This window comes from Ammodytes marinus, assembly GCF_949987685.1.
Source record: "Ammodytes marinus genome assembly, chromosome: 3".
Lineage (NCBI taxonomy): Eukaryota > Metazoa > Chordata > Actinopteri > Uranoscopiformes > Ammodytidae > Ammodytes > Ammodytes marinus.
This window is the reverse complement of record NC_137232.1, coordinates 13,762,861-13,789,218: the sequence shown is the minus strand read 5'-3', so window position 1 is coordinate 13,789,218 and position 26,358 is coordinate 13,762,861. Positions and strand designations below refer to the sequence as shown.

Here is a 26,358-nt window from a genome sequence, read left to right as displayed (position 1 = left end):
GATCTGTTTGGTCATAACCAAAACCGCCATGTTTGGGCAAAAACGCAACTCTGCCTACCACCAACAGAACCTTCGCCCAAGTGAAGAATGGTGATGGCAAATGGTCTGCAAATCTCCAGATGTAATGTGTGGGTTGGCTTTTACCTGAAAAATCCCTTTTCTTGTGGTGCTTGAAGATATTTTTGAAGGAAGTCCACTTCTTGGCAGATGTTAAGTCACTCTTAAAGCTCTCCATTTGTAGATGATTTGCCTCACGGTGGGCCGATGGAGCTCAAACTTTTTTATACGAATGTATAGCTGTCCCCAGACAAATGTGCAACATCAAAACTCTATTCCTGAGATCCTCTGAGATTGTTTCCCCTTTGAGCATGTCTGACCTGTATGGGTTCAGTTTGGTGAGCCTAAACTGACCTGGTTTTATCTTTGTTTTATCTAGTGGTGCCCAATTTCTTCCCTAAAGATCTCTCACTACATTGGTCTATTTCATCAATCAGTTTGGCCCACCTGATTGTGTTTACCTTGCTCGATTTAAGCAATGCAGCTTAGGGTTCACAAACTTTTGCACATACTACATTTGTCAAATAATTTGTTTTATCTATTTTAACAATTGATTTCTGGAAAAGAAAAATGTTGAATTGGTAAACAAACATCTGTTATTTCATATAAAAAATACTGGTATTGAAAAAAATGTATTAATAATGGTTAAAATAAATAAAATTCCAAAAGGCTCAAGGGGTTCACAAACTTTCGCACTACACTGTATACAGTATATTCAGACCTTTGGGGCTCTTGAAAAGTTCGAACTTTTATTTTGAAAGTACTTTAATTTGACTTATTTAAAAAAAGTTGTACGAGCCCTGCAACCCTGCTTTAGGTAACAACTGATCGATTTTAGAAAAGTTTGTAACCAGTATATTCTCATACACAAAATGGCCCCAGATTTATCCATGTGATTTACCACTGTCTGGCAGAGTACACAATAGGTAGCAGATGAGGTCATTACCATATAGATGAATCCAGGAGTTGTCTTTGTCATTTACTGACACCAGAATGCGTGTGTTTACAGCTGGCCTCAAACCAGCAGATTTGATAGGCAATCAATAGCCATAGTTCCCTCAAAATAAGTCTCATTTTGCAGTTTTGTCACTAGAAACAATGATGAGATATGTCAAGCTTTATCAGCGTGATGCATATGTGGAGCATATTGAAACTCTGTGAATGTTTGGGTTCTTGTCTGTCAATCGTTATGCATTATGTTGTAGTTTAGCTGGCAAGAAAAAAATAATATTTAAAGGTGGAGTCAGTGATTCTGGAGAATGCTATACTTGTTGTCAAAATCACTTGTTGTCAAAATCAGTGGATCTCCTCATGATACGCTACCTGTCCGTACTGTGTGTGCATGCTGGAAAACAAATTCAGACAGATGATTTTGACATCAAGCATCGCTGATTCAACCTTTAACCATAAAGGTTTCGGCTTATGATTTATTTAAATAACTTGATGAGTACACCATTAATGTGCTGTACGAAGACACATGCAAACAACATGTCAAAAATGCTCCTGTTTGTTGTAGCATTATGTAAAAACCAAATCTGGGAGATTGGGAATGTGTGTGTGTGTGTGTGTGTGTGTGTGTGTGTGTGTGTGTGTGTGTGTGTGTGTGTGTGTGTGTGTGTGTGTGTGTGTGTGTGTGTGTGTGTGTGTGTGTGTGTGTGTGTGTGTGTGTGTGTGTGTGTGTGTTGTCAACTCTGATAAAAAGCTATTGCCACTGATGGACTTTTGAGGAGCCATCTGCTGTAACCTTACGGTGTGTCTGCCACCAAGTCCTGAGGGTGTGTGTGTGTGTGTATGGACATACTGAGAGTGTGTGTGTGTATGTGTGTGTGTGTGTTACGTTTGCTTAAATAGACAGCGTTGCTAAAATTACCTCATATACACAGGCAAACAGATGTTGTCGTTCCCACAGAGTCTAATGTATAAGTTGCATTATGGAACATATGGAGAATGTTTGGCAGCGGATTTGCTTGTGTATGAGATGGTATTAGCATTTGAGACCTATTTCTAATGTAATTACAATTTTCACTTGATTACTTTCACTTTAATTATAACTTTATTTTATTATATAGTATTGAAACAGATGTCTTTTTCATATGATTTATACTCCATATGTTCAACATTTTAAATCATATATATTTATTTTTTACAACGTTTTATCAAGATTTATAAAAAGTGTAGGGGCCATGTTTGAGCGAGCAACCTCGACAAAATGAAAAAAATCAACGCTACAAGATATTGAAACATATTTCATGATTTTATTTTAAGGCGACACACTGCACATGAATAGGGTATAATTTCAAACTTATAGATACAATGGATACAGCCTTTTTTCATTTTATGAATCAAATAGATACTATGTAGAGGTCTTTAAACATGCATTTTTGGTATGTGTTTTAAGAGAAAAATTCCCATGATATTAACAATCCTTCTGTAATAACCTTCTGAAAAGTGCTAAGAATGATTATGGAAAGTTTAGTTGATGTTAGGACTTTATAAGTTGAGATATTTGGTTCAGAGTATTGAAAAAAAAACTAATGTTGAGACAATGGCTGTTAAAGATAGTTGTATAGGAGAAATATACAGATGCAAACAAACACAGTGTAGTCAAATAAACACATACATGTACATGTTGGACCTTTTTATTCATACTAGTATGAAATAAGACATATTATGTTGTTATGGAAGCAAAATATCTCTAGTCAAAAATCTCAAAATTGACCAGTGCTTGAAAATAAGGATATTTTCGCCTGCAGTGTCTCGCCTCAAAAACCAAATTCCTTTTTGCCATTTCAGTAAATCCACAAAACACTTCAGAATGTTGTTCAAGGAGCAGCCTTGATGTCCAATCAGATCATTCCTGCTGTTATACTCTCTGCTACACTGGAATTGGTAGCACTGGTCATTCATAACAAAGTATTTTCTTCAATGGTTGTCAGGGACTTGATTGAATATGTGTGATATGGTCTGATATAAGTGCTTTAGAAGATGAGATCTTTGGTTCAAAATATATTTAAAAAAAATGTTGAGATAATGTCTGTTAAAGATGGTTGTATAGGAGAAATATACAGACGCAAACAGACAAGGTTTAGTCTAATACAAACTCTCTCCTACTGCTTGTTAATGGTCATTCATAACATTGTATTTATTTTCCTCTGTCTGTCAGTGATGTGATTGAATATATGTGATATGGCCAGACTATCTTGCTACAACAGACTTCCCAAGAGTCCCTCTGCCTTACTACCACACATACTAGATAAATAGTGTGATCCTTTTGACCGATTTCTATTTTATTTTAACTGTGTGTATTGCAGGTAAATTTGAGAGCTTGTTCCCTGACGACAGCTATATAGATATGGGGGAGATTGACGTGGGACGCAAAGTGGCCCAGCAGATTCCCCCAGGCATATTCTGGAGGTCTCAAGTCTTCATAGATCATCCCATGTACCTCAAGTTCAACATTTCCCTGGGCAAAGACGCCTTAGTGGGCATCTATGGAAGGAGAGGGCTACCTCCGTCACACACACAGGTAAGATACTGTTTATGTGTTACCCATTAAAGGTGTGCTAGGTGATTTTTGTTGTCAAAATTCATATGGGAAAAATGTGTGAATAAACTGTATACTAACGATTTGTTACCTGCTGTCTGTACTATGTGTGTGCTGTAAAGAAAGACAGTTAATACACAGCCTAGGCTCTGTAAACTGGTAGGTAAACAAAGGGGGCCCACTGTATAGCTAGCAAACATGCATGCTTTACATAGCCTCGTATGTGTATTAACACTGGATTAAAAAAAATATTCACTAGTTTTGACAAAAAACAAGCATTCTCCAGAATCGCTGACTCTTTTGTTTTTTTTTGTTTAACAGTTTATATGTAGTAATCTATTATTATTAGTAGGAAATGTCTAGATTGTAAGACAATAGTAAATCGTGCATTGCTATTCTAAAAAAAATCACGTATAGTAAAAGGATTCGGCTAAGATTTCCATTTTTCCCCCTGCCACTGAACATAAATCGGGATATTGTTTTGAGGAAAAAAAAAAAGGTTGGATCTAACCATGTGGGAGTGTGTCATGAATACAAACCGATTCATAAATCTCTCTATAGTATTGCAAATCAGATTCTCTCTTGCAGAAAGGATTTATGGGTAATTTATTCTCAGGTTCGATATCATGAATGAATCAAACGTAGATACACAGTAAGGTTTTTCTTTGGTCTAATTCCTTATCTGTGTGCGGCAGAGGATAGGTTATATCTTGTTATAAATCATAGCTGACTGCTTGGTTCACAGAGTTTAGTTTTCTGGCTGTAAATGTAACTGTAGATCAACAAATAAGGGTTCATGACATTGTATTTGTCTGCATTACTGTAATATCCAATGTGATATATACTATATATATATATTTTTGTTTTCTCTGAAAAAAAATTTAACTAAAAATAAACTTTAAAACGCCGATTAATACTAACTGGAAACAAGCAGTACAACCAGTATTATATTATATTATATTATATTATATTATATTATATTATATTATATTATATTATATTATATTATATTATATTATATTATATTATATTATATTATATTATATTATATTATATTATATTATATTATATTATATTATATTATATTATATTATATTATATTATATTATATTATATTATATAGAACATGAGATTATTTATATTATTTAATATGTGATGCGGTGTATGACAAAACAACTTGAGACACATGACAATTATGTTAATACATTTACAAGACAGCAAATGCAGGACAAAAAAGACATGTCAAAAACAAGCCCTCACGTTCACGTCATATCGCATTGTATGTTGTCGAGGGTGTTGAAAGGCTGTGTGTGTGTGTGTGTGTGTGTGTGTGTGTGTGTGTGTGTGTGTGTGTGTGTGTGTGTGTGTGTGTGTGTGTGTGTGTGTGTGTGTGTGTGTGTGTGTAGGGTGTTATAACTGGGGCGGGTAAATGTACACTGAACGATTAGACTAAATAATGTAAAATCAAATCAAGATAAAAATGAATAAATAGTAAAACAGCATTTGATATATATTTTTGTCGAACATATCTTGTTTCCTCTGTCCTTACTTCACAAGAAATAACCTAGAGTGGAGTTTTATTGCTTCGACTGATTACTCATAAAGTGGCAAATAAATCAGTTCCTTGTGTAGATGAAAATGAAATGCCGTCTCATCGGTGTTCATCAAGGCGCTACTTATAATCAGCAAATCATTTCAGATGCAACTTGGTAAACACAAGCTTTAAAAAAAAAATAATAATAATAATAAAAATCCAAGAGCCTTTCACATAATATATACAGCTCTGGAAAAAAACAAGAGACCACTCCAAATCTTCAGTGTCTCTCATTTGACTACTGTGTTTATAGACATAGGTTTGAGTAACATGAATATTTTTGTTTTATACAATAAACTACTGACAACATTTCTACCAAATTCCCCCCAAAAAAAAAATTCCCTTAGCAATATTCGTTTCCAAATTATATTTTTTTACAAGGCATTCATACAAGATATTACTGTATAAGGTATGTGGACTATATAAAATAGTCCCAGCCCATCCACTCTGGCCTATGCTGTGCTGAGAATCTCCCTCAAGCTCCTCTGAAAATGATGAGTTATTCATGCCGACCAAATGATGCTCCGCTATAAAGAGGCTGGGAGCACTCAACTCTCATGTGTCACTCTTAATGGCCTGTCTGCGGTCCTGCCCTCTATCTATCTATCTATCTATCTATCTATCTATCTATCTATCTATCTATCTATCTATCTATCTATCTATCTATCTATCTATCTATCTATCTATCTATCTATCTATCTATCTATCTATCTATCTATCCATCCATCCATCCATCCATCCATCCATCCATCCATCCATCCATCCATCCATCCATCCATCCATCCATCCATCCATCCATCCATCCATCCATCCATCTATCTTTATCTATCTATCTATCTATCTATCTATCTATCTATCTATCTATCTATCTATCTATCTATCTATCTATCTATCTATCTATCTATCTATCTATCTATCTATCTATCTATCTATCTATCTATCTATCTATCTATCTATCTATCTATCTATCTATCTATCTATCTATCTATCTATCTATCTATCTATCTATCTATCTATCTTCAATTAAATTAAATCCAGAGGCATGAACGTTGCAATAACAATGTTGCCAAAGCATCAAAATACAATTTGTCCAAATATTCGTACGGTACACAGTCACTTTTTCTGTCTGTCTGTCTGTCTGTCTGTCTGTCTGTCTGTCTGTCTGTCTGTCTGTCTGTCTGTCTGTCTGTCTGTCTGTCTGTCTGTCTGTCTGTCTGTCTGTCTGTCTGTCTGTCTGTCTGTCTGTCTGTCTGTCTCACACATTCATTCTCCTCTCTGTCTCCAGTTTGACTTTGTGGAGCTGTTGGATGGGCGTCGTCTCTTGTCCCAGGACGTGCGTGGTTTGGAGGGTCCGGCAGTTGCTATGCTGCGGAGCCTGGTTCCCATAACGACGCACGCCACGGGCTTTATCCAATACATGGACTCTGGCATCTGGCACCTCGCTATCTACAACGACGGCAAGGACACCGAAACTGTCTCCTTCATCACTACGGCTATAGGTAAGCACCCTGTAGGATATCCCGCTAGGCACGGGCTGGCGTGATATTGTGACTGTATGAAAATCTTTAAGGTGCTCCGAGGAACTTTGAGTTTGTGTTAATTCCTGCACCCCCTTTGGACAAAAGCGGTAGCGTTTTTTACTACCCCAGCTGTTGTTCCTGGGTGAGCATATACCCATGACAAAGGCATCACAACAAACTATATAAAAATTGCATTCTTTACACTGATGGACTCGTTTGCTGTTACAATATGATCGTCAGGGGAAAAATTAGACCGTTTCAGAAATATTTAAAATTTCTCAGGCACATTTTTTTTTGTGTGTGTGTGTGTGGGGGGGGGGGGGGGGGAAGGGGGGATAGGGAGCATATTCCAATAGCCAGGGAAAAGTGCAGGTTAATCAATTTGAAGTTGAAAATGACAAAAATCAGAAGAGCTCGGTGCCATCCTGCCATGCCGGTGAGTGGGGCATAGAGAGATCATAATATCCTCATTAACTCCAGAGTGTCTTCACAACCAATCAGGGGTCGAGCTTGCAGGGACACATTTGCATACAATTCAGAAGCATGATTGTAGCCTCCTGCCAGTGCCATTTTTGATCATTATTTGCTCCAATTTCCATCTACTTTCCATATTTCAAAGTGAGGGAAGGGAAATTACTTCTTCTCTACATTCAGTACGTTTACATGTAGGCCTATACTGTAAAGTCAAGCTAACGTTATATCTCGACAAGGCCATTTTATTTGACTACTGTCCTTGTTCTAGTATACAAGCATGGGAAGGGAATCGTCGATATATTGACTAAGATATGTCCAACCCTGCTGTGATGGATAGCAATATGTTTAACCCTTTCAACCACTTTTAGCTTGTTAGTATTGGAGCTTTTTCTGGTTGACCAACAGTATAATGATATTCTGCAGCTAACGGTTAGCTAGCGGCCAACTATTAGCGAGTGGGTAACGGTTAGCAAGCTGGCAGTGGCCCATGGTTCGACTCCGGCCCGGACTGTTTACTGCATGTCTTCCCTCTCTGTGTCTCTCTCTCTCTCTCTCTCTCTCTCTCTCTCTCTCTTTCTCTTTTTCTCTCTTTCTCTCTGTCTTTCTCTCTCTCTCTCTCTCTCTCTCTCTCTGTCTTTCTCTCTCTCTCTCTCTCTCTCTCTCTCTCTCTCACCCAATGTCAACCCTGTGTCTTTACTTGTGTTTCAGTTTTCAGTCAGACCCGACACAATATATCGACTTTCTCTAACGCTATCCAAGCCTCACTCACTTACTGAAAGGTGTATGTCACGGCACGGGGCTATTTCTGACACACATGTTTTGACACACATCATCCTTCATAGAGGTGATTTCATTCCGTGCGTTGCTCTCAGTTCTCCCCCGAAGCCTCTTTGATTAGCGCTGCGGCGGCTGTATCATCCGAGGTGTGACTTTTGATCGGTTGCTGAAGGTGTGTGTGTGTATGTGTGTGTGTGTGTGTGTGTGTGAGAGTTGTGATCGGTAGCTGAAGGTGTCTGCTTTCACAGGGCCTGGCAGGCAGCTGGGAGAGAGAAGCCTCTCACTTTGCTCTTTAATTAAAAGCTCCCGGGCCACCGTACGTCCATCTGTGACGGCCAGCGTGGCAGGCTGGAGATCGATGAGGTCGCCGTACCTCAACAACCAATGTAACACCCAATGGAGACAGGCAGGAGACAGGCACACACACACACACACACACACACACACACACACACACACACACACACACACACACACACACACACACACACACACACACACACACACACACACACACACACACTGTCACCGTGCCATCAACCACTGTAATTCAATACTCAAACCCCCTGTAAAACCTGGTGTGAAATAGTGAAGATCAATTTATGATTTCAAAGTTGGGTGTCTCAAAAATGTATAAAGCTACGAGGAACTTGACATTGTTGTTGATATTAGTAGCACCCTTGGACAAAGGCGGTAGAGGGGTTTTACAGCACACGCAGGATATCCCTCCTAAGCTCCTCGGATAGGAGGGTTAAACTACACTTTAACTAACGTCATCAACTCAGGGAAGCACATCACCGGTTGAATACACACACACACAACTGCTGTGATGGAGATGCAAACCCCTGCCGTGCCAAGCCGAGCCAGTACATGTAAAAACTCCATAAGTGTTTTTTTAGACAATGCTACTACTGTCTCTCTCTCAGCGTGTGCCTGTTCTGGATATGGTGCACGTATAGTTCAATGCCTAGCTGCTATGGCTCCTATGGCTGCTGTGTCTGTGTGAAGGTCATCTATATCCCCTCCACGGCTCAATACAGTTCAGGCAGTTGGTGAGATTCAATTTCTGCTGAAGGGCACTTAACCGGTGACCCATTTTAGAGAGAGGGCCCCTCTCTACTTGCCCCCCCCCCTCCCTCCCTCCTGATACAAATGAGTACAGACATACTTCTAGCTTGGACTAACTGCCCCGCCCCCTTTCTATCTATCTATCTATCTATCTATCTATCTATCTATCTATCTATCTATCTATCTATCTATCTATCTATCTATCTATCTATCTATCTATCTATCTATCTATCTATCTATCTATCTATCTATCTATCTATCTATCTATCTATCTATCTATCTATCTATCTATCTATCTATCTATCTATCTATCTATCTATCTATCTATCTATCTATCTATCCATCTATCCATCTATCTCCCAGGCCCATCCTTTGTAGCACAGAAGGCCTTATGTACCTTTACCGTAAAGTGTTGACACGTTCCGTCCGTGTGTCATATCATATCTAAAAGCCCATTGAAACCTACATCCACAAAATCCTTCTACCTATGTCATTTCAGGAGTACATTCCATGATAGTAAAGCATCTGAAATTGAAATGCAAATCTGCGCCGCACTGTTTGACTGCACGGCCAAAGGTGTCTATGCAAAAGAGCCATTACAGTAAAAATATATTAGTCTGTCTGACAGTATTGGTCCAAAAATAAATGTCTTATTTTATCATCAGCGAGGCACCTTTTGCTCGTCACATTCACTATAGAAACAAGCTAGGAAAGTTACATCTTCCTTTCAACCTGTTTTTAAGTGGGAGGTTTGCTTGTTGCACACACACACACACACAGACACACACATACACATACAAACACACACACACACACACACACACACACACACACACACAGACACACACATACACATACAAACACACACACACACACACACACAGACACACACACAGACACACACATACACATACAAACACACACACACACACACACACACACAGACACACACATACACATACAAACACACACACACACAGATACACAGACACACGCGTGCACACACACACACACACACACACACACACACACACACACACACACACACACACACAAACACACACAGTAGCACCATCCCATATATAATCCATCTCGGTTGGCGGGGGACAAAGCATCTCTGTCTTTAATCTAGGCTGCTCCTCATTACCGGCTCCACCGCGATGTGAAATGTGTTGTACTGAATGTTTTGTACCGCAGCCCTCTGGAGCATGAAGCCATTTGTCCCTGCTGCTGTCTAGTGCCAAACAGGCCTCAACCCCAGACACACACACACACACACACACATAGACAGACACACACACACACACGCACACATACAGTGCTTTATATATACAGAGTGGCATAAAAAATATACCCTGCGTTTCAATACCCCATACTTACCTGCTATTTAGTATGGTAAATAACACACACACACACACACACACACACACACACACACACACACACACACACACACATGGCTTTATATATACAGAGTGGCATAAGACATTTACCCTGCGTTTCAATACCCCATACTTACCTGCTATTTAGTATGGTAGAAAAAATATTTAGGATGTCCCATTACATGTAGTCAGATGCAGCATGCTGAAAAATACCCAGATGCCCTACTACATCCAGTCGAGATTTTGATGAAATCAGCATGCTATTTGGGCGATTCTGACACACAATCCAGCGCACCGGAAGTGACATCACATGGACAGAGTGAAAACAACAAGCGATGAGACAGATATATAAGCAAGGCGTGTAGATTTGTCCCAATCAGGGGCCTACTGCAGGATAACTTAATACTTTTTATGATCAGCTGTAGTATGTAGAAATTGTACAACATATAGAGTATTCGATTTGGAACGCAGCCTATATCCTATACGTCTCACTATATAGCATAAAGTTCTCTCTACACTACAGCCCATCATTCAGATGTGCCTCAGCTTCCTCTGAGAATGTCCCAAGCACCTGATTAAAGCTGCCGACTGCACGCTGCTCCGTCCGTATCCGCACCAACCAACTGCAGACACCCACACGCAATAGTTAGCTCCCCTGATATGAAAGGTAATGAATTTCAATGAGACTCTGCTTGAATCCATGATTTATGCGTTGGCCTATGTCGAGTGTGGGGCTAAGAGATATGCATGGCCTTACCTCCCCTTGCTTTCTGCTCTCATAGGGAAACACTACAATAGACACGTATGGGGATTGGGGAGTGCATTTCTATAGTGTCTAGAGCTACGTCAGAATTTAGAGTAGGGGCCACTGCAGTTTGCTTTAAGACAATTAAATATTTTTGATTGGCCATTTGTTGTTAAGTGAAGATTCCTTTGATAAAGATAAGATGTACATAATGGTAAAATACTTCCCCATTTAAAGGTACAGTGTGTAATAAAGGTGTATTTGGTGATGACAATTCTTGATTGCAACGCTCCATTGCATTCGCTTCCGTTTGGGAATTTACAGAAGCTACGGTGGCCTTCAAGGACAAGAAGCTAGTTACTAAAGATGGCATCATCCACCACCACGGTGAATATGTATTTAGTTATTTATTCTCTAGTACTTCTTCTTGGTCTTCCAACAGGTGCATTTCCCCAGGACGCCCACTATAGTCTTTATAAAACATGTCAAGACGTTAAGTGTGTCTGCTATGTGCTACTGTAGAAACATGGCGGCGATATAAAAGGCACAATCTAAGGTAATAAAAGAAACAAAAAACTTTTTTTATTTTCAAGTGATTATACACTAATTAAAACATACATCTGTTCAGAAAAACACCTGTTCCCTTTACACACTGCACCTTTAATATGGCATAGCTGCAGTCTAAGTTGTATCATTCAGTGCCTTTCTTTGTGAACAATACATTTCAACCAGCCTTGGTTTTTTTCACATTTGTTTGTGTCCCTGTGCACATGAGCTGCAGGATTCATGCCTGGTACCCATTCTGGATAATTGTACTTCTGGGAGGAAGTTTAATGGCCGTGCATCACACCTGCAGAAGGCCTAAACCACACACACAGAGCTGCGTTCTCTAGATTTGAGCATACAAATCCAGGGCTGCATATTCTACACTGGAATAAATGCTTGTCTGAGTCTGACTGTTAAATAGATTTTGCTTTTGAGGTTGGAAATACCAAAAGATATTGGTAAAACAAACAGGTGCCTCTCTGAAAAATGTCCTACCATTGTTTAAGTAGTAGTTTTGTTTTGTCCATGCCGTACACCATTGTTTTGTTCTGTTATTATCTGGATGTGTTGTGCTCCATACCATGGTACTATGGTCAATAAATGAAATGAAATGAAATACGTTTTAAAATAAAAATTCAAACCAGTTGTATTTCTTGATATAAGATTCAATATTTAAGTTATTTGAGATGGAAGAGTTCTTGAAATTAGCGGGAAAACTCATTTTGAAGTTTATTTTACTCTTGATTTCTTGAGATGAGGTTATAAAGTAATATGTTAGCATTTTAAGCATACTCTTATATTTAGTATGTTTTATTAGTTATTGGAAGAGCCTTGTAATCCTCATTTTTATTTCAAGCGTATTGAACTCACAAAACAAGGCAAGGCAAGTTGTATTTCTATAGCACAACTCAGACACAAGGCCATTCAAAGTGCTTTACATCAAGATTAGACATTAGAAATTGCATTTAAGAGATAATAAAAAGTCCACAAGTCCAAATATCTCACCCAAAAGTTGCTAATTGTGATTTATGTTAAGTCTCATGAGATACTTTGATTAACAATTAGACCCACATACTTGGGTCGAATTTTAAAATATTTGTTGCAGTGTAGGAGGTATAGTCTTATTTGGAGCCTTCAAACCCCACCAAAATATACTGATGTTCCCCCACCACCTCACATACACACACACACACACACACACACACACACACACACACACACACCACCACCACCACCACCCCTTACCCCCAGAGCCTACTATCCCCCTGCATCCCCTCACTAACCCGACATGGCTGAGCTCAAGCCTGCAGTGCTGAAAACATCTTCAGTGCCTCTCTACCCCTCTACCCCTCTATCCCTCTACCCATCCCAATCTCTTTGTGTTTTGTGTCTGTCTTGTGTTGCATCCCGGGTGATGATTGAGCCCCCTGAGTAAAGGCAAGCTGAATCCATGGCTCACATTTCCAGCCCTTTGTCGAGCACAAGAGAGTCTTTGTTCACAAAGGTTTGCCTCATAGCGTCTGATAGCCCACGAAGGCAACATACGAGATTGGGTATTTTTCAGCACCATTTCAGGCCTAATTCACTGAGCATTATATTTCAGGATCCCTGTACACTGAGATAACTGGTTTAGAACGATGCTGGGAGAAGTAATTCATTTTGGACAATTAAAGGTGGAGTCAGCGATTTTTGAGAAAGCTTGTTGTCAAAATCACTTTTTCGTCCAAATCAGTGAATATCTCCTCACGGTCCGCTAGCTGTTATCACACAGCCTAGGCTCCGTAAACTGGTATGTAAACAAAGGGTATGTAAACAACGGGGGCCCACCTTAGCTAGCAACATGACCATTTACAGAGCCTAGGCTGTGTATTAACACCAGATTTATTTTATCAGCGAACACAGTGCGGACAGGTAGCGCATTGTGAGGAGATATTCACTGATTTTGAAAAGAAACTTTCTCCAGAATCACTGACTCCACCTTTAATTTGATTTAGTTAGAGGGATCAATAGAGAAAATTATGGAGAGTGTTGTACTGATTTTCTGCATCACATACAAATGTCCTCAGTTTGTTAGGAAACAAAGACATATACAGTCATAAAGCCACACAAGACCATTAGTTATTTAGTTTAATTTATTCCTCACATACACAATTGCACAGGGCAATGCGCAGTGAAATTTGTATGTGCCAGTCCGGCTGTAATTCAACCATGTATAAAGTGCAAGATTTAGATACTGATTGGGTGGTGGGCTAAGTGCTATTGTCAGTTTCTGCATATTAGCATATGATATTGGGAGGACTTGAAAGGTATAAGTGGGACTGAAGGCTATAGTTAAAGCATTACAAGACATGTTATATGATCTCATATAAGCAGGAACACAGAGCAGTCACATGTGATTTTGCCAAGAGGTTTATATAATACAGCGCAATCATTTTATACAACGGGGTCATCTTGAGGTCAAAATTAAATTTTAATATTCTAGGATTGACGACAGTAATGCTTAATAAAGGGTTATTTGGAAGCATATTTAAAATGTTTTCATAAGGGTAACAATTGTCTCCCAAGCTACTGTTTTTATTTTATTTTTTCAATTATATGCTTAAGTAGTAATAATAGTAGTAGCATAACATTTGAGTCTTTTTTAATATGTACTTGTTCTGTGCACATCTGAGGCATCTTTTAACATGACTTACTGCAGAGAATATGCTTTCTGGAACAGGGCGGACGCTTCAAAGTCTATGATAAAATCAGGCAATATTAGATATGAGCCCGACTAGATAAGTGAGGTGCCAAGATTACTTGTTGTATATCCCAGTGCCATAATTTAATTTGTTTTATACAGAAGTGATGTATGCCTAGTTTTCCAAAGATACAATTGATAATACAGTGAAAGAACACGTTAAAGCACATCTGTTACCACTGGCTTACACTGTTACATTTGAATTTACCTTACCAGACTAAAGGTAATTCTGCCTGTAGCATTTTGATTAATAAACTAAATATAGGAACACTAAGTAGTTTGCCGATCTTAATTCATACAATACAAATGATAAAGAGCCACATTCATTTATTTAATGAGTCATTTATATTTTTATTTACTCATTTATTATGATGGTGGATGCAGTCCTCCATATTAATCGTACATTGAGTCACACACAGGTGCAAAATACAACTTTAGATTCATATCTTTGAATTTTAAGGAGACAACATTATTAAAATAAATAAAGTTAATTCTCAAGACGTAGCAGGAGATATAGGATATATTGTGGGGAGACTTTACACTACAAAAGGGTCTGCTTTAGCCACTTATATATCATTCAACGTTTAGTACAAAGTAGTTTGCCTGGCCTATTCAGTGTTTTTGCAAATACTTGAAACAGACTTGAAAATATGACCATAGGAAATATGATACATGTTAAATGGTAAATAGACTCCACTTAAATAGCGCTTTTCCCTGGTTTTCCACAGACCCAAAGCGCTTTACATTGTTTTGTACACATTCACCCATTCACACGCACACACTCATACACTGATAGATAGCAGCAGCTACCACGCAGGGTGCAAGCTAACTATCAGGAGCAATATTGTACAATTTCCCATGGCAGGAGCGAAATGCTTCTTCTTCCAGTGTTGATGAATGCTTTGAATGTTTTGAATATTCTGTTTGCAGTCAGTGTGCCATCAAAGCCTGAAATGAGGTTTGTCAAACGATGCATGTCACTTATCACTAAACGCCTTCAGAATGTAGAAGAATGTTGCTTGGTTGGTTGTGGGTAGAAAAATAAACCCAAACGATCAGAACGTGTTTAATCTTTCAGTGAATTCTCTCCACATTTCAGTGAAGCATTAGTAACACTCAAGAAATGTTCTGCAAGAAGTGAAATGGTTTGTCGAAATGTAGCAATTTTTTTTTTTAGCTAGCCCCGGCGCGCTTATCACTGTCATTAGCGGAGGGGATAGTAATCTACTCTGGAGCAAATGAGTGGGAGGGAAAATTGTTTTTCAAAACCGCCATTTGTCATTCAAATTCTCTCTGTCTCTGTCTCTCTATATCTCCCTGTATCTCTCTCGCGCTCTCTCGCTCTCTCTCTCTCGCTCTCTCTCTCTCTGTCTCTGTATCTCTCTCGCTCTCTCTCTCTCAATGAAGAGTTGTTTTTTGCACAAGTTTTTATTAGATACATTATTTTTAAACATACTGGGATTGTAATGCATTAGCACTTGGTTTGAACTGTTGTTGAATTGTAAAAATGCAATTTTTGTAAATAAAGTGTTTTGTAAAAATCTCTCTCTCTCTCTCCCTCTATCTCTCTCTCTCTCTCCCTCTCTCCCTCTGTCTTTCTCTCTCAGAATCCATTGACGACTGTCCCAGTAACTGCTTCGGGAACGGGGACTGTGTCTCCGGGACGTGTCGCTGCTTTTTAGGATTCAGAGGGCTCGACTGTGGGAGAGGTAAGACACGCCCCTAATAAGTCATAATGTCTTTATATATCTCCGTCATTTGAACAAAAACATTTTGTTATTCATGTGTGATTGGCACAATATTTGAGTATTTTAATAATGAACTATTTTAATATTTTGAACAACCATTATGTAAGTGTTAGATATTTGGAAGACCTGTATTTGTTCAATTTGGTAAAAAGTTCATTGTCAAAGTGAGGCTCAAGCACACACTCATACTGTACACACACACACACACACACACACACACACACACACACACACACACACACACACACACAGACTCACACACACGCACGCACACACACACACACGCACGCACGCACACACACACACACACACACACACACACACACACACACACACACTCGTTGTCTCTCTCTCTCTCTCTCTCTCTTTCTCACACAGACACACACACAGACACACCCACACCCCCTACTCACACACACACACTATATGCTTTGAAGCTATGGTCTGAAGGCTCCATTCAAACGTGTGTGTGTAAACTGTCTGTGTGTCTCTTTTCCCAGCGTCCTGCCCGGTGCTATGCAGTGGTAACGGTGCGTACCTTAAAGGCCGCTGCATGTGTCACAGCGGCTGGAAGGGGTCGGAGTGTGACGTCCCGACCAACCAGTGCATCGACGTGACCTGCAGCAGCCACGGGACATGCATCGTGGGAACATGCATCTGTAACCCGGGATACAAGGGCGAGAACTGTGAAGAAGGTGATTTTTTTTAATTTTTATGTACAGCTCTGGAAGAAATTAAGAGACCACTCCAATTGTTCAGTGTCTCTTGTTTTACTATGTATAGACATATGTTTGAGTAGAATAAACATTTTGGTTCTATAATATTAACATACCGACAACATTCCTACCAAATTCCCCCAAAAATGTTTGTCATTAAGAGCATTTTTTTTAAATAAGTTATGTAGAGATGAATTTTTAAGAAAAATCCAGACTGGCCTCTTATTTTTTTCCGCACCAGCTGTTTATACTTTTATTTTTATTTATTTTATTCTTAAAATTTGTAAAGAAATAACTTCCACTGAGCGAAATTGTCCTTTCTTAGGGGTTTATAACAATTATAAGTCCTTATGTGTCCAATGAATACAACAGGAAAATATGTTTAGAAATACATACACAGACCAAACATCAACGTAAAACTAAACAAAGGTTTGTATACAAGATCACCTGACCGATATAATCAGTGTTACTGTTGCTATAGCTACCATCTTAACTTCTTGAGTGCTTGACATTTTTGAATAATATTCATAATGGAAAATGGCTTTTTAGATAGTGTGGCTTATGTTGCCATCAATCTACTAATAGCGACTGGCCATCATATATGAAAAGCACTAACAACAGACACCACTTCACAGTATGCATCATGGTTGACTTTCCTCGTATATAAATCATGAATATAAGACCATTACCTTAATCGAAACAGTCCATTTATTGTCCGAAAAATTCACACACAGAGCCGGATGTAATCTATTAGAAACTCCCACACACACACACACACACACACACACACACACACACACACACAAATGCACGATGCTGGATGCAGGGCTTTACCAGATAAGATTGAAGGCAGCCATTGTGTTTTGTCAGCTCTCATTTCAAGATGAAAAATGGCCCTTTGGACTATGATAGATGGGGTTTTGTGTCACCCATAGGCACCCCATTCTATTTCGGGGTGAAGTGCTAACACACACACACACACACACACACACACACAGTGCTAGCCCATACGAAGTGGACAGACCCGGGCCCTTTTAACATTTTTACCTTTTCTTTCGGTGCGACCTTCAGACGTGATGATTAATTGCCAGGAGAGAGTGTGTTGTCAGTTAGCCGCTGCTCTTTGAGCCTAACGGTCGAGAACCATCTGCTAAGAGGAGTGGGACCCTGTTTGTCTGAGTAGAACGGCCCTTTATACTGCATTTATATGTCACGCTAAAGGCTAGCTGCCATGGCCAGACATTGGGCCTCGCTTGGCGCCCGTTTGCCATCTGTGTGGAACTATGAGAACATTGTCAAGTGGAAATAATGCTACGATTATTGGATATATGACATTTGTGTGTTTTCCCACAACTCTTGCACCGTATGTTAAAGGTGAGGTCAGTGATTCTGGAGAATGCTTGTTGTCAAAAATCACTTTTTGTCAAAATCAGTGGATATTTCCTCAAGATCCGCTACCTGTCCGCTTTTGTGCTTAAAATCTGGTGTTAATACACAACGTAGGCTCTGTAAACTGTTATTAAAACAAAAGGGGGCCCACCGTAGCTAGCAACATGCACATTTACAGAGCCTACGCTGTGTATTAACACTGGATTTATTTTCAGTACACACACAGCTTATCTTGAGGAGCTATTCACACATTGTTTTACCAAAAAGGGATTTTGACAACATGCGTTCTCCAGAATCACTGACTCCACCTTTAATGTGATATCTGCAAACCTATTGAACTGGTACAGTGAATTCTGATGCAGTGTACAACAGAGATATATCAGAGGGAATAGGCCAGCTCAAGGCTCCTACAGTATAAACTAGATTTTAACATTCAATCTTTTTTCCAGGATGTCTCACTCCTGCCCCGGGCTGATCCTCACTTTAACCCATTTTCTCTTCTATATTCTGTTAATGTGGGTTTTGGTTTTTACAGCTTCGAAACTTCACACCATTGTGGCTTTGATTTAAGAGGATCATGCCCCCTTTAAAGGCAATGATCATGCCCCCTTTAAAGGCACCTTCTCGGGGTGGAATTCACACTATGATGATGATGAAAGTGCCAAGAGGAGTGTTAGGCAATAGGGGTGTTAACATTCACAAAAAAAAGTTAAAACCGTTTAACTATTTCAATTTGGACCACAATTGCACGGTGTGTGTGTGTGTGTGTGTGTGTGTGTGTGTGTGTGTGTGTGTGCGTGCGCGTGCATGTGTGTTTTTGTGTGATTCAAGCTTATTTATAAAGCACTTTTAATACACATACAAAAAAAACGATTGTGATTGATCGTGTGTGTCTGACATTGTGTATATATCTCTTTACAATGTGAAGGCAAGTCTCCAGGAAATGAATGTAACTCTATCTATGTAATGTCCTCGGAAGTAATATAAACAGGACTGTGTGTGTGTGTGTGTGCATTTGTGTGACAATGTATATCTCTCTTTTCCAGTGGACTGCCTTGACCCTACGTGCTCTGGTCGGGGTGTGTGTGTGGCGGGGGAGTGTCACTGTTTCGTGGGTTGGGGCGGCCCGGGCTGTGAGCTGCCGCGGGCCTCCTGTATGGACCAATGCTCGGGACACGGGGCCTTCCTCGCTGACACCGGCACCTGCAGCTGTGACCCGACCTGGACCGGACACGACTGTGCTACCGGTGAGTTTACAGCTGATTTCAGATCAGGGGGAAATGTTGGTAAAAAAGGCAATGCAGGAGCGCTCCGGTGGTGTAGTGGATAGAGCGCGTACCATATTGGCTCCGGCCTTCGTTGCAGTGGTCGTGGGTTCAAATCCGACCCGTGGACCTCTACTGCAGGTCCTCCCCCCTCTCTCTCTCTGTCTCCCCATTTCAACTCTGTACTCTAATAAAGCTTGAAAATTCCCCCCCCCCAAAAAAAAAAGAAAAAAACAGACAATGCATTCACAATTATATTGCATTGGGCTAAACAAATTATTATGTAAATGTCACCTTTTTTATTGAGTGGAAAAAGCTTGTTGATGCTTTTTTGACAAAATCAGTGAATATCTCCTCACGATCCGCTACCTGTTCTTATGTAATGGCATGTAAACAAAGGGGGACCACCATAGCTAGCAACATGCCCATTTACACCGCCTAGGCTGTGTATTAACACTGGACTTTTTTTTTCAGTGCTCACACTATACGGACAGGTAGCTGATTGTGAGGAGATATTGACACTGACAAAAAGTGTTTTTAACAACAAGCGTTCTCCAGAATCACTGATTTCACCTTCAATGGAACATCATTTTACTATTGAGTTAACAAATAACAAATGATATAATCGAGTTGTTAAGCAATTCAAGGTTTCATCACAGCTGTGTTCTAACAACAGCTCAGTCATACCTCTATATAGTTCAACACTTGTTTAATTTAATCCGCCACAATTACCTATCCTCAAGTCCTGAAAAATAGTCTTCACAGTCCAGTGAATATTTTATAACAAATAGTATGATTTTTTTCGCCTTCAGAATGCTGCAATTTTAGTTTTAACATCTTGCAAAATAAACACTAACAACATGAACTAACCTTGACATGTCTATCAGTCCATCCCACGATAACATCATCACATCCTCGCAGTTCTGTGTGGGGAATTCATTTCACTCTTTGATTCAATAGAACTGTGATTGTTGGTAGACTGCTGCTCGGTAGTATAAACATTTTCTGATAATGTTCAAAAAGAAAATGGCTGACATAAAAATAGCCCAATTATCCACATCACTGATCCGTCGGAGGTCCGCAGTTACAGCAATCAAACTCTGCTTGATTTCTGCACTAAATTTGGTTCCTTTTACACATGGTTTCATCTCCAATATCCACACAGTTAGCTAGCAGAAAATAAGGCAAAAATAGTAATTATCCAATGCAAGTCAATGCTCTTTCTTGAGTCCTGGCTTTCAAAGCTCAAAAAATGATTGATTTTTTTTGCATTGAAGAATTGTTCCCATTGTGTAAATTTTGTCCATGGGGAATTTACTCTCTTTTCCTCTCTCTCTCTCTCTCCACCTCTCTCTTTCTCTTCGTCTCTCTATCCCTCCCTCTCTCTCTATCCCTCTCTCTCCCTCTTTCTCTCTCTCTCTCTCTCTCTCTCTCTATCCCTCCCTCTCTCCCTCTCCCTCTTTCTCTCTCTCTCTCTCCCTCCCTCTCTCTCTCTCTCTCTCTCTCTCTCTCTCTCTCTCTCTCTCTGTAGTGCAGAATAGGCTGAGCATAAAATACAGTTTTTACGGTTCAAATTCATACATTCTTGAGGCTCTAAGCATGAGCAATTCCTGCACATTTTAGGTTTAGCTCTGACAGCCCGTCTGCCTGTTGCACAGACTAAAAAGCATTTTACTGGAAAACTTCACACATACATTGACTTTGGAATGTAATCTTGTGCGGCTGTGTGGAATGCAGTGTGAATTCACTTTATATTGCATAATTTATTTATTCTTACATTTTATTATTAGTATTATATATTTTCCTCATTGTGGCCCTAATCCTCTATACTAGCCGAACTCCAGCCATTACTTGGATTCATAAATCCTTGTATATTCCTTGCGGAGACGTTGACCTATTAGGTAATCCCAGAGATCCCGGGGATTGAGAGGGAAATGGGCAGTTAGTCTGAGTTTGTCTCACACACAAACCGCTCTGTAAATGACTTTCAGTTGGCTCTTGATCCAACTTTATCCCTCTGTATGCTAGGAGCTTTCTGTGCCCGTAAACTATACTATACACAAACACACACACACACACACACACACACACACACACACACACACACACACACACATGGACAGACAACACTCAGCTTTGTAGTACAGCTAGAATTTTTTTATAGAATGCCTTTATTGACATTGTTTCATTACAACGAAATGCATGGTGCTACTCCTGCAAGGCACACGCACACACACACACACACACACACACACACACACACACACACACACACACACACACACACACACACACACACACACACACACAGCCTTTAACTTTACAGACTGGGGAGGGGGAGTAAGAAAAAAATAAAACACTTTCAATACATCTTTCCCTAATACTTTTAACGTCACAAACTCATTTTCTCGCGTGGTGTTAGAATAGCCCAACCTGTGTGGCCACAGCTTGGTAGTAGAAATACTATTACAAGCCATAAAACAACGCCTGAGGTTTTATGTCTGTTAATATTTGTGTTCTTAGGCCATTTTTGCCATTCTCCCACCCAGAGGAGAGTTTGTTTACATGGGCCGTTAGTGCAAATGGTAACGGGTGTCGCGGGACGGGGTATGTTTCACTGTGGACCTCTCTGGCCCGGTATAATGGGGGCTTGCTTTGCTGCTTGAAGGCTGTAATAGCATGTGTATCATGAATAAGCATTCTCACCATCATTTGGACTGTTTTCTGCGTCCAGTGTGTGTGTGTTATAATACATCTGAGAAAGGTACGCTTAGTTTTTGCAATTTGTTCTGCAACATACAGTATACAGCTCTGGAAGAAATGTAGACACCACTCCAAATGTTCAGTGTCTCTCTCGTTTTACAATTTATAGGCATATGTTTGAGTAGAATGAACATTTTGGTTTTATACTATAAACTACTGACACATTTTCTAACAAATTCTAATAAATTGTTTGTCATTAAGAGCATTTCCATTAAGTAATGTAGAGATGAAGATTTAAAAATCTAGACTGGTCCGTAAATTTTTTCCAGAGCTGTATGTGCTAAGTACTGTTATTAAAATGGTACTTATTCTGATAAAGGTATAGTCTCACTGTAAGAGGATGTAGATGGTGAATAGTTCTACATTACACAGTTATAAAAGTGTTGATGAGCAAACCACCATAACTGAATCCTCCCCTGATATTTTCTGTTTGCATTATGAAATTCGAATTTTTTTCAAATTGTATTTATACGTTTTAGGATAAAGTACACTAAATAAAAAGAACAGAATGGACAGGCCACCAAATGTAATGAGATAAAATTCAATATTTTTAGTTAAATCGAATGTTAAGTCCAAACTTTTACATTATTCCTAAGAGGAGAAAAAGACCAACAAAGATAACCCCAGCAAATAACATAGTCCGTACCATTCTAATATTTGTTTTTCAATAAAACTTTATTGAACAACAACATATACAATCAAATGAGTCCATATGATGTGTAGTGATGTTTGTTTGTGTGTTTGCCATAAGGGGCACTTAGTCCCATGCTCCTTCCAAGCTGTACATCTAAATCAAAAATCCGATATATAATTAGCATTTTCACCGTTTACCACATGCTGAGCTATAATTAGAAAGAGGGGAAATGATTTTTTCTAAAGCTTTTAACGCTTGTAATGTCACGGTACATTTTCATGGCATAACATACAGCTTAAAATTGATTTACAGCAAAGACAAAATAGGCACTCTAGAGGCAATAATTGACTTATTAAAATATTTTACCTCCCCTGTGGTCATATTTGAATGGGGCTTGACTAATATTAAGCCTTCAATATGTGGCTATTGTTCCTGAATGCACAATACTGCTAAGCCAGTATTACGTACAGAAGAGCTAATAAAGAGGTTAGCATTTCAATGAGCTTCGTAATAAATGTGTCGGTGTTACATTTCTTTGAGCGTTCTGTCTAGTCGTACTTGGGAGGTCTTTTTAGCTGTCACACATGGAACCAGAAAAAAGCTTTTTTGTCTCTCTCACAAATGTACTTTTTTCACTGGTACACTGCACTGAGAATAGAAGAGAAATTGAAATAGCACATTGACATCCTATACCTTGAATCCTAAAGTAGTTATGGTTACCTGTACGCCACATAGGCCTACACATTTATGATACATTTTCTTCTTAAAAAAATCATCATATGTATTTACATAGCATTTTTATTTTATTTATGAAATAAAAAAAAGGCTGTATCCAAAATATGTTATGTTAAAACTTTGGACACTAATATGTTGTGAAAATGAAATAAAGATTTGAACTCCGGCATTGTCCAACATCTAGATGTTTGAAAAAAAAATTATTTAAGATATTTTTTTTGACAGTGTAGAGACAGAGTTGAAATGGGGCAGAGAGGGGAGTGACATGCAGAGAACGACCACGGGCTGGAATCGAACCCGGGTCCGCTGCTGGCTGAGGCCCATGGGGGGGGGACGCCCTACCAACTGAGCTAAGGGCGCCCCTATGTTTTGGTTTTTAAAGAGATGGAAATATTGTATATTGACAAATTAACATACTGTATATATTCAAACATTTCTGAAAACACAATTAATAATTGCTTTAATGTCAGTAATAAACCGACAGTGTCATGATGATATCTATAATTGAAAATGTTTATCCTATTCCCCTGCAGTATCTCGCCTTAACCAAAATGATATTACTGATAACATTGTGCCATTTTTACTAGACATCCCATCTGGCTATTTTTTTTTCTTCCTACCCCCTTTTATGTCTGAAATAAGTGAATTTACAAAGAGTAGAATAGGCTATAGTAGAAGAAAAAAACGTCTGCTATACGACCGGGACAATCCCATGTCTTTGTAATGGACTTATTAGATTTTGTATTGTCCAAAAAAGTGAAAAAAAGAAAATGGGATTGCCCGTTACCCCTCATGAGGTGCAGGAATGTCTTTTGAGCGGCCACCAGACGAGCTAGTGGAGCGTGGCCGAGTTTCATTCACAATAACTCGCGGATTTGTCCTTTTTTTTCAACCCTTGTCTACTCTTTGCCATCCCACTTCCACTTACAATCCTCTCTCTCTCTCTCTCTCTCTCTCTCTCTCTCTCTCTCTCTCTCTCTCTCTCTCCCTCTCTCTCTCTCTCTCTCTCTCTCTCTCTCTCTCTCTCTCTCTCTCTGTCTGTCTGTCACGCACGCACGCACACTCACACATGCACGCGCGCACACACACACACACACACACACACACACACACACACAAACACATTATCTCTCTCACACACACACGAACAAACACACACACACACACACACACACACACACATACACAAACACACTCTCTCTCTCACTCTCTCTTTCTCACACACACACACACACACACACACACACACACACACACACACACACAACTCTCTCTCTCTCACACACACACGAACAAACACACACGAACGAACACACACACACACACACACACACACACATTCTCTCTCACACACACTCACTCTCTCTCTCTCCCACAGAGATCTGCTCAGCGGACTGTGGAGGCCATGGTGTGTGTGTGTCGGGCTCGTGTCGCTGTGAGGACGGGTGGACGGGCGCGGGGTGTGAGGCGCGCGCCTGTCACCCGCGCTGCAGTGAGCACGGCACCTGCAGGGAGGGACGCTGTGAATGCAGCCCGGGATGGAACGGAGAACACTGCACTATAGGTACTGTGTGTGTGTGTGTGTGTGTGTGTGTGTGTGTGTTCTTGTACTCCTATTTTTGTGAGAAACTATTTGAGATTTAGACTTTAAGATTTTTGGAAAGTGAGGACATTTTGGCCGGTTCTCACTAAGGGACAGGCCCTTTCAGGTTCAGGTATGAATTAAGTTAAAGTTAGGACTAGGCATTTAGTTTTGAGGGTAAGGGGCTAGGGAATGCATTACCCAATGCCACCAATTTGAGTTTTAAAACTTAAGAGTGAGGACATTTTGGCCGGTTCTCACTAATGGACAGGCCTTTAAAGGAGCTGTTTGAGGGTTAACACTAGGTTTTAAGGTTCAGGTATGAATTAGGTTTATGTTAGGGTTAGTGTAAGGGTTGGGGTACAGCATTCAATTGTATGGTTAGGTTGAGGGTTATGGGCTAGGGAATGCATTATGTCAATATCTTGTCCTCACAAAGATAGAAGTACAAGAACGTGTGTGTGTGTGTGTGTGTGTAAGACTGTGTGTGTGTGTGTGTGTGTGTGTGTGTGTGTGTGTGTGTGTGTTTGACTGTGTGTGTCTTGCGGGGTCCAACAAAGGAGTGGGCTGTGTGTTTCATGCCTGCCTGCGTGTGTATGGAGCGTAGTGTCTGTGCTATGGGGGATATGGGGGTCCAGTTGGGAAGGGAGAGAGAGAGAGTGACAAAGCAAAGCATGCTTAATTGAATGTGTGCGAGTTGGTAAAGCATGAACAGGTTTAACTGGAGGATCTGAGGCTTGCCTTCATGCATTTTAATGTGGGAATGTGCTAAGGTTTTTCCTTTCATTTTATACCCATCCTACTTCCTCATCCCTTTCTGTTGCTCCCGTTTCCGTTGACTATTAATTTCAAACGCTGCGAACATTGTGTGTCATTGTTAGCTGGGGTCACAGGCCACTTTGAGCTTCATGTTTAGACTAGCAATTGTTCTTGCATAAGTTAAAGGGATAGGGCAGTATTTTTTTAAATGGGGTTATATGAGGTTTGTATGCATAGTTAGTCTGTTACCATTGGACTGGTGCAGAAGGGGCCAGCCGAAAAACATTGTTTCTACACATATAGGCCTATAGAGGCTTACC

General features: G+C 39.8%; 1 protein-coding gene across 1 annotated transcript in view; it reads left to right on the top strand.

The window, feature by feature from the left end:
• The window catches only part of tenm4 (teneurin transmembrane protein 4), a gene marked incomplete at both ends in the record, with an annotated part of 180,674 nt that overhangs the window by 67,062 nt on the left and 87,254 nt on the right, over nucleotides 1-26,358 (top strand). Inside the window, 6 exons of the mRNA XM_080054064.1 lie at nucleotides 3,369-3,583; nucleotides 6,481-6,694; nucleotides 16,055-16,156; nucleotides 16,696-16,890; nucleotides 19,347-19,547; nucleotides 25,076-25,261. Of these exons, the coding sequence (XP_079910190.1) occupies nucleotides 3,369-3,583; nucleotides 6,481-6,694; nucleotides 16,055-16,156; nucleotides 16,696-16,890; nucleotides 19,347-19,547; nucleotides 25,076-25,261 (1,113 nt within the window). The remainder of the gene's footprint in view (nucleotides 1-3,368; nucleotides 3,584-6,480; nucleotides 6,695-16,054; nucleotides 16,157-16,695; nucleotides 16,891-19,346; nucleotides 19,548-25,075; nucleotides 25,262-26,358) is intronic.